The sequence below is a fragment of the Haemorhous mexicanus genome, chromosome 10 (genome assembly GCF_027477595.1).
Source record: "Haemorhous mexicanus isolate bHaeMex1 chromosome 10, bHaeMex1.pri, whole genome shotgun sequence".
Taxonomy (NCBI): domain Eukaryota; kingdom Metazoa; phylum Chordata; class Aves; order Passeriformes; family Fringillidae; genus Haemorhous; species Haemorhous mexicanus.
The window spans coordinates 20,141,397-20,151,467 of NC_082350.1; the positions used below are offsets into that span (position 1 = coordinate 20,141,397).

Consider the following 10,071-nt stretch of genomic DNA (forward strand, 5'->3'; position numbering starts at 1 on the left):
GCAAAGTTCTGCAGCAAGAAGTGTCCTGGAAGCCTTGGTGAAAGAGGAAGGTTGTATTTTGGAAAAGCAAATGTTCAAAGCTGCTGCTTTGTGTGGAGTGACTCAGCTGTTGGGGCTTGGGTTTGCCAACAAAAAGGCAGCTAAACTCAGTGTTTCCATGAAACCAGGGAACAGTCATACTGCCAGCTCTGCTACAGACATGTGAAATCTTCCATCAGCTGCAGGGAACTCTTTGCTATGGAAAGGGATGAATAAAGCCAGAGCACTGCATGAACACCCAGGCAGGGTGGAGGACCCTTGGGTCTGCATGGGAGAGGAGGGAGAAGCCAGAGGTAATGAACCAAGAGAAAGATAATTTTTATATCTCCAGCTCAAGGTTGTCCCTCTCTAACACCCTGGCTGAGTTAGTGTCCCCCAAGAAGTTACATTTCCTCCATGCACCAAAACACAACTCTGCTCTCTGGTACTTTACAGCATGAGGGAGAAGTGTGTGCTCTCTGTGAACAGGAGAGGAAACTAATCTACAAGTGTGTTGATTCTACATTACTAGAATTGTTTGTTGATTCTACATTACATCAAATATTTTAGGAATATGTTCATTCTGTTTCATAGACAAACCAGCCCTGTGGTCTCTGACCTACAGTTGTTTGCTATCAGTTTTTTCCTAGAAAACTTATAAATAGATATAAAATTGAATTATCAGTAAACAGGAAACAATGTTTTCTCTTTTGGAAGTAGAGTCGGGAAACCTGGCTCCAAACCCCATGAAAAAACAGCAGGAGACCAACATACCATAGGTGTGCAGGCAAAACTAACATAACCTAAAAGTTTGGTATTAGAAATACTCATTGAACAGTACAGAAAAAAAAAAAAAATCCATCTCAGTAAATTTCAAGATTCTCAAAGGACACCTTAGCAAACAGAAAGAAGGAGTGTCAAGAATATTCAGTCCTTAATTGCCTATTTTTGACTCATGTGGAGTCTTGTTTGTAGAACACAGAATCATTTTCATCCACCCAACTGCCAGGTATGACACCCTATGAGTAAAAGATCTGCACGTCATCAAATCCCATGCAGAGTAATTTTCCTTTAAAGACTCCATTTGAAATTTATCCCAAAGTCCAGCTTAGCTCTCAGTACCACGTTTATGCCAGCACCACCAAATTGTACCAGCATTACAGGATTATGAGCTGGGATCACTTACCCTGTCAAGTCTGGTTTCACACTGACACTTCCAGCAGGGCAGGTGCTATATTTTATTAGTTACAGAGATTCACTGTGCATCCAGAAGCTGCCCTCTGCACCCTGCTTTTATAGCAGGATTCAATACAGCTGAGCAAATACAACCTCTGCATTATAAATGAGGTACAGGGAGGTGATGGGAGCAGGGTGAATGCTCTCATCAGGTGCAGAGTGCACAGGGAGCCAGAAACACAGAGACACTCTGCAGGACCAGGGAAAAGAAGGAGGGAAAATGTGTTTGAGTCTGCCATGAAGGCCCAGGAAACCCTGCTCCAAGGACTTCTGTCCCAGCCAACCCTGCAATCCCTATCCAAGGCCTGGATGCAATTACAGCTCCACTCTATTTCCATGCCTGACTTGAGTTCAATTCCCAACACTGCAGCCAAACAGAGGGAAAAGCCCCCAAACAAACCCAATGCACAAGTTGCTAATAACTCCTGAACAGCAAACCAAGAGCAATTCCCCAGCCCAGAGCTGTCTCTACTCACCTCCATTTGTCCCGGGGATATTTGAGGCAAAGGCTCATTTTTGTCCTGCAGATTCCGTGCTGCTGCTCAGGGTTATTTTGCCAGGTCGTAAAAAGGCTCCTGAGCAAAAGGAAGAGGAAAGCACCACGTAAAGCAAACACAGGAGCCCAAGAGGAAAGCTACACCCTGCAGAGCAGCGCTAATAGCAACGGCGGGGCTCGGAGGAGAGAACACTCCCAGTTAGTAACTTTTTCCATCGATACATCTCTTACAAAACAATTCAGCTGCAAACTTCTCTTCCTCCTTGCAAGCAAGGCTTTGCTGTAGAGGAGACCTCAGATAAACTACGTGATGAATGTGGGGTTTGTCAGGTTTTTTTTTGTTTTGGTTTGGTTTTTTTTTTTTGGGTTTTGTTTTTTTTACCAAGTAAGCAAATTATTGAAATATAAACTAGAAGCTCAGCTGACTGCTTTAAAAATATACTGCTAGGCAGCAATTATGACAAGGTGCATTTGTCTATGCCTCAGGTTTTTATAATTCAAAAGTCTTCAACAGAAACAGAGTCATATTTGAAATAACCACCTATGGGAATTTCTGGCCAGCAAGTGCAGCAGAGGTGAATGTGCAGATGATTAATAACTTAATTTTTTAAGAGCTTGATGGGCAGACAAGGAAAATATGCCAAACTGTCCTTGCCTCAAGAAGGATTTTTAGTGCCAAAACAGAACTGCAGTGAGAAGGAAAACTCATGATTTCACCTCTAAAGACTTTCAGGGCAGGGAGGTGTGTGGAGGGGCAGAGGGATTTACTGCAGCAGCAGAAGCTGCTGGGCCCAGCTGTGTTTTCACATTCTTGCCTCGGTGGATTTGAGCTTCTCCAAGAGCCAGGGCTGCTCCTCAGTGTAGGTCATAGGGTAGCTACATGTGTGAGCCCACAGGGGCAGTGTGGAAACTTTTGTGCTGACAGTTAGTGTGTGGCTCGGAAGAAATAACAAACAATTTGGTTTGAATTAAAAAATTCTGACAGATACGTCTTGCCAAACGTTAGTCAGAAAGGAAAACTGATGGATATATCGTGTATGAAAATTCCCAGGGTATAACAAAATCATTTGTTTTCCAAAAGCCAGTATCAGGTTCTTCCCTTGCCTCAGAATAAACCTGGAACTACTTCAGGGAGGTTGAGAGAAATTAGGATTCCATTCACCAGGGTAAATGAAGTTTGCCTGAGCACAGAGTCAGAAAATTCTGTATGCAGCAGCAGAGGTGTGAAAGAGCTGCTACAGGAGTTGTTCTATTAAATTTAATATTAAGCCCCATCCCTGTGCCCCTCTAACCCTGTGACATCTTGCTTTGCCATTTTCCCTCTCCACGGGCTGGTGGATTTTAAGAAGTTGTGAGTTACTTGAGAGAGAGACACAGATCTTGCAACGAGGTGATAAGGCAGATCATGGGAGAAAGGAGTCATCTGGTTCCCATCTGGAATATTAAAAGAGACCTGAATCCACTTGGTTCCCAAGCCTCCTCAGACCCAACAGAGTGGGTGTGCCTGTGCCCTTGGTGCTTCTTGAAAACTGCAGTCAGCATCTCCCTAAGTCGTTTGCTGAAGGAGTTTTCCCATATGAGGTCCTCTCAGCCAGAAGCCAACCTGAAAGCCTTTCCATCCACACTGCCAGGGTAAGGGATGGCCCTGGGTCACAGGCACAGGAGGGCCAGAAGTGTCCCCAGCCCTGGGTCACAGGCACAGGAGGGACAGAAGTGTCCCCAGCCCTGGGTCACAGGCACAGGAGGGACAGAAGTGTCCCCAGCCCTGGCTTGCTTGTCTTCCAGCTGGGAGCTGCTCCCTGGGCAGGAGTACCCTGCATCTGCCCCTCCAAAGCAGTGGCTGTGCAAACCCTAGAGCAGCATCTGGCCAAGGGTTGAAGACTGAGCACTGAAAACACTGTACAAGAGGTGAGAACTGATTTTGGAGGGACAGGACAATTGACTTACACCACTAAAGTCCCTGTGTATAAATCTAGACCTCTAGAAGAACAGAGAACCCTGTTTTTTAGTCTTTTTGGATTATTCCTTTAAGAATGTTCCTTTTGGTCCGGCACAACTTGGAGTGACATGACAGCACACTTTCCCCTCCTTTATAATTTTCTCTCAGAAAGAGCATCTGGCCTTGCTGCCTTTGTAGCTGGTTAAAAGCTTGACATGTCAACTCTGAATAATTGAGCCAGGTTAATGGTAGAACATAATTTACAAGCCTCCCAGCATATAAATTGGCTGGTACAGCTGTTTGGAGTAATTGCCAGCAATGGATTTGTGCTTTCTCACCATTCACAGGGCTGGTCACCTTATGAAGGAAAATTAGGGGAGTACTTCCAGCACAATTATATTTAAGTTACTGGCTTTTAAAGGGCCTTTGAAGCAAAATATTTTCTTCCTCATTATTAAAGCAGCACTGCCAGAAGCATGGGTAAATTCTTAGGTACCAAACCTGGCTCTGTGTGCAACAAGGACAAGGTTTGTAGTCAATCCAGGGGCTGGTTGCTACCTAAAATACTGAAATTGTCCTGCTGTCCCCTCTCTATAATTTTATATGTTAATTTTATTATATTTGAACAGGACATATATTTAACTTTTGTAATTAATTAAAGCTAATTGTATAATTACATCTCAGTGTGTACACCTCCATTGCCTCTGGGGATTTTCTTTGACTTTTGATGTTTTGAGTATGACCATTTACCTTTCTTCCCCTATCTGTTTTCAGGATATTTTATTCCTTATTTAAAAGACAGACCCAGAACACCCTCCACTCCATTTTTTCCTCAAGAAAACCCCCTTCACATGATATTTTTGTGGTGCTTGACTATCTGTGCTTTCAGAGAAGCATAGAAGTTTTGTTTCAGCATTTACAGAAATTCCCTCTTACATTTTATTCATGGTTCAAAGTATCTGGATATTCTTATTGATAGAAACAGCTGAATGTTTTTGAGTCCTGCTAATTTGACCTCGTCGTAATTCATAACAGATGCATCACAAATTAATTATGTGTTCTGGGAAAAAAAGATTCCCTACCATTCCTTCCTCTGGTTGGGGCCATTTAATTTCACTGGTGCATCTCTTGTTGATGTTGTGTGAGACACAGTAAATCTTTACAGTCTCTTTTGTGTCCATTGTTCATAAACATCTGTTGGTGTCAGTTTTAATTTACTTTCCCCTTCCACTAAATTGTACTTGATCTGTACCCTCACTAATGACTTCTGCATGTTAATAAGTGATCTTGCTCTTCTTCTCCATTCCTGTTTTATGGTTTGTCAACAGGGGATTCTAGCAGAGACAGCAGAATTAAAACCATGAGTGTGGGAAGTGGAAAGGGCTGATGTAATGCTCTAATTCCAGGTGGGAATGCTGTACAGGCTAGGGGTGTATCCCCTTGCAAGCCCCATCTCAGTGCCTTTGGTGCCAAATGCTAAAAATGTGGGAGGGAAGAGCCTGAAAAAACTGAGCACCTTGGAAGGCCTGACCTGCAGGGATAACTTCCAGGGCAGCCCCATCTGTTCAGTTCTAAGAATTTAAGGGATGTTTGATTAGTCTTAAGCACCCTACAGAAAAAATACAAATGTAACAATAAGGAAACCTTCAGTTGGCTAAAATGAATGTAAATAGATAGTGATGATAGTCAAATGCAGATTTGCAAGAACCTGCAAAATCCTAACAGGAGAATTTGCTGTCAGAACAATTCTCTGGAAGCTTTCTAGGCCATCCATCCTTGGGAGTTTAAATGTGACCTAGCTGAAAATCCTATAATGAAAGGGGCTTGAGGACATGACATGTCATCAAAAACACCAATTAAAACAAAAATCACCAGTCTGGACTCTAGTGGATAGGCCACCTTTGCATAACCTGGAAAGAGACCAAAAATAAATATATAAATTTCACATAAACATTACATATAGAAATTACATTCAATAAATAACATGTTTCTGCTACATTTCCTGAGCATTTCTGATAAAAAACAGGACCCAGAACCAGGACTTTAAAAATACAGATTGCTTCTTGTAAGATCAGCAAAAGTAGCCAAGCAAACACTTCCAGGGATTAGGTGCATAAAAGGAATTATGTGTTTCATGGAAATAATATTTAGAACAGCTGAGATTAAAGAAGTGACCCCGACCCAGAGGCTCTTCTAAGATATTGGATGATTCCTCATGAAGCCAAATTTCCTGGGAGGTTGTGAGCAATGTTTAGTGGGCATAAGATGTAGTGTCACCTCCTCTGGATAAAAAACCACTTATACCCTGTTGGGTTACATTGGGAAGGGGAAGGCATATTTCCAAACCCAGTCAGTACTTCACTAAAATTCCCTTTGGTGATACAAACTCACCCTGGGATTTTATACCCAAAAGCAGATAACTTCACTGGGATCCTTGCTGATTCCCTCCCAGCTATCTGTCTGTCTGTCTGTCTATCTATCTATCTATCTATCTATCTATCTATCTATCATCCATCCATCCATCCATCCATCCATCCATCCATCCATCCATCCATCCATCCATCATATCCCGCTTACCCTGAGGCAAAATCTGTCAGCTTTTCCCATGGGCAATAGCTGGGATGCACTGCCTCTCAGCACAGGACTGCTCTCTCCTTGGGAATATCTGCTGTGTGGGAATACACTCATCTGTTTGTGGCATTTTGATTTTGTTTGGTGACAAGGGAAGGAAGCACTGGCAGTGTAAGGGTGGGAGGGAAGCAGTACTGGGCAGTGTCTGTTGTCCCAAATCTCAGCAATGCCAGCCCCAAATGTGAGCTCTGGTAGTGAGTTTGTGTGTGTGCTGCTGGGGTGAAAACCAAATCCAGTATCCTGGTGGATTAGACTCACCTCTTTTATGCAACATCACCTTGGAGGAGGCCTACCCAGGTAAATTTTGCTCCTTGTTTTGCAAACTTTTATCAGCATTGCTGTACAAGGTCTCTCCTTGCAATTTCCACTCTACAAGGGCTGCATTTTAATAGGGAAGAAACTGAATCCTGTAACTCAAGCTCTCTGTGATGTGAATGAGTAAACCATGGGAAAACATGAGAGGAAACATCAGCTACAATATGAGAACAAACAAACAAACTTGATATTTACCTTCCCGGAGAAACAGGACAGAATTAAAAATTTTTTTTTTTTTGCAATTAGCATACAAAAACCTGTTCAGACCTGACCAAATCCCTTTGAGACAACTGTGTGTTATTGCCCAATTCCTTTATGTTTTCAGCATAGATGCAACTGGGTATGTGATGGCTGCCAGGGTAAGAGTTTGGAGAGGAAACAGAAGACCTGTTGATGCCTTGAAAACTCCACGTGTTTTCCTCCTTGGGCCTCTATGCTCAGTGTGACCTCCGTGGCTGTCCTTATTCACATGGAAATGTTCTTGTCCTTAGCCCCCTTGCCAGGGGTTAATTTCTCTGCTGGGCTCTGCTGCCAGCCTCCTGGCATTCCTACCCTAGGCACTTCCATTGCATGTGCCTTCTCTTGGCTCCCTCTCTTGGGAACTGAGATCTGCAGCACACCAAGGGCTGCTCAGATCTTCTGCCGTGGATTTTTCTTTGTAGTCTCTTCTTGTTTTTTTTCCCTGTGCTGTCTCCTATATTCTCATTATCCTAAAGCTGATTTTTTCTGACCTCATCTTGAATCTGACACTGCCTTTGTGCTTTTCTCTCTTGCAGTGTTGCTGTTTTAAATGTTTAAAGCTTTGTGGTTCTGCTTTCAACTTCACTTTGCTGTCCCAGGGCATCTTCCATCTCTGATATTTAGTTTTTCGGGTATAATTTCCAGTGAACCTGCTGCCTCTAAGCCTTGTTCCACTGATTTTTCCAGATTTTTCCACAGTGCTTTCCCTGTAAAGCCTCCATCTGTGGACTGAAATATCTGTGCAGTGCACATGTGAGAGGTGGGCATGGAGGGCAGCCCCAGGGAAATGGGGGTAGGACAGGTTAACACAGCTCTGCTCCAAGTTTCTGCAGCCTTGGCCACTGGGGAATGGCAGCCCCAAACTGCCATCGTGGTTTATGTTGGATAACTTCCAAACTGTCCTTTTGTGGGGCTGAAAATGGCACTGAGAGGTTCCATGTGGCTCATGCAAATGCCACAAACATTTTAATATAACCAAAGCATCACGAAGACATGGCTGCCATATGGTATGTCCAAGGCATGGGCACTTTTCCAAACATTCATTCTCTCACTGCACTTTTCTCTTTGGGGTGACAATGATTTCCTTTAACATCAACAGAGGACACCTGGGCCTGCAATGTTCTTCTAACGAGGTTATTCCAAAAATAGATATTTTTTAATTATTATACACAGTGCAATATCTGCTTCCAGAGCCATTTAGTAGAGAGCCATTTTATAGAAGTATTATTCATTGATAATGATCATACTCCTGCCATTTATTGCCAAATAAATATAACAATAAGTGAGCAAATTTTCCCTCAAATGTGCCTGTCTGAGCACCTACAGTCACTGAAGGTTATCAGTGCAGACAGACTGAAACAGCCAGGAATCTGCAGCCTCCTCTGTGCCTTTCTTTTCTTTCAGGGGTGTGTATGACCTATTCCTGTGGTACCTTGGGGTTCTCTTAGGCTGATGTCACTTTGTTAATATTTTCATGGGAAATACCCCAGGAAAAAATCTTGGCTCACCTACTTTTTTCTATATATTTATCTGTAATGTGTAGGTCTGGTGCTTTTGTTCTTGGATAAAATCACATCAAGCACTGCTTAGGCTGGGGTTCCTCCAAGGAGGCAGTTTCACACTGTGCTCAGTGGAGGCCAGGCTCAGCTGCTTGCTGCTGCTTGCCAGGCATCCAAACCTCCTGGGATCTCTGGCTGGGTCTGCTGGACGTGTCTCACACCTTTGCTGTGTTAGGAGTTCCAAAACACAGGCTCCACAGCACTGGGCCTGTCCCTCTCCCTTGGGTGCTGTGAACAGATTTTCTTCAAGTCATGGTGCTGTCTGCAGGAGCTGCAGGAACGCTCTGTAAATTGCTGTCCTGGCACTTAGGAGATGTATAAAATACATCCTTTGTTTGTGTGTCAGAGCAGCCTTGAACATGGTTATAGGCCATTATAATTTCCAATCTGCTGAACTCACGTTGTACTGTAAAACACCTTGCCAGGAAGGAAGCAGTTCCTGGGTTTGTCTGCTTGGAGCAGCCATTTAGGATGAAATGCTGCATGAATCCTTGTAAGATGATGCATAAATTGCAAAGCAAGAGTATTCCCCCAATACCCAGTGATGCCTCAGCCAGATGCACACCTCAGGAGATTGATGTGATCTTTCTGTTCTTACTGGCACATGAAGAGCTGTAACTGCCAGGCAAGAGAGGCTCCAGGACACGGAGATGAAGCCTGGGAGAATTTCACTTTTTTTAAATGTCTTTGGTCAGTAGTCAGATGAGCAAACTTTATATCTGCAAAACATTCCTCCTAACCTCAGAGCATTTCTGACAGTTTTCTGTCTCTCATCCTCTCCACTGGGGGCAGGAGGAGTTTGTGCATTAATTATCAAGGCAGGAAAAGGATGCACACCTGCCATGAATACATGTTTTTCTCACTCAGATGCCCAAGCCTGGAATGAGGAATCAGAAAACCACACTGACTTGAGCTCTTCTTCCTTGCCCAGGTCTCTGCAGAAGGAAGAGAAGGAAGGAAAAGGAAAATTGCTCCCTCTTAGTGTTGTGCAACCCTGATTGAAGCCTTTGGTGGCTGTAGGGAAGTGTTGGGAGCTCTGCTTGGCACCATTAACCTTGACTGTCAGGTGAGCCTGAGGGAAAAGAGGCTCTCTGACTTATTGCTTTGACCCCTAACATGCCAGCCTAGCTCTAGTCTCATTCCAGCAAATTCAATACAGTTACACCAGAGATCAATTTGTTCTGAAGCATTTTTGGTGTGTTCATACTTAGAAGTGTCAGATATTATTAGCAACAGAAGTTTATCTTGTGAGATAGTATCAAGAACCTGATAGAAGTGTGATTTTGTTTCATACTGGCAGCAGTGTAGGAAATGCTGTTTGACTCTCTTCACAGCATGGATTAGCAAAATTAGACTTGTCTCCTTTGCACTAACAAGCTCCAGAACAGAATGTGAGCCCTTAAATGAAGGAAACTCCTTTCAGACACACACACAAAAAGCTGTGGGAAGAAAATCATCAAGGCTTCCAGGAGGAGAGGTTATTACAGAGTTCATATCTGTAGGGCATCCACTCTGCAGGGGTTTTGTGCACAGTGACATGACTTCATGTTTTTATTTACATTTTCTGAAGAGTTCACAGGATGTTGCCATAGGGAATGCTCCAGTTGTCTGGGATACCCTTTTATATTTACATCACA

General features: G+C 43.4%; 1 protein-coding gene across 3 annotated transcripts in view; it reads right to left on the minus strand.

Moving 5' to 3' along the window:
- The window catches only part of LOC132331866 (calcium-activated potassium channel subunit beta-2), a 135,456-nt gene extending 133,517 nt beyond the window's left edge, over positions 1-1,939 (minus strand). For all 3 annotated transcript variants that reach the window (XM_059855746.1, XM_059855744.1, XM_059855742.1), the window contains exon 1: positions 1,731-1,939. In XM_059855746.1, the coding sequence (XP_059711729.1) occupies positions 1,731-1,768 (38 nt within the window). In that variant the 5' untranslated portion in view covers positions 1,769-1,939. The remainder of the gene's footprint in view (positions 1-1,730) is intronic.
- Between the last annotated feature and the right edge of the window lie 8,132 nt (positions 1,940-10,071).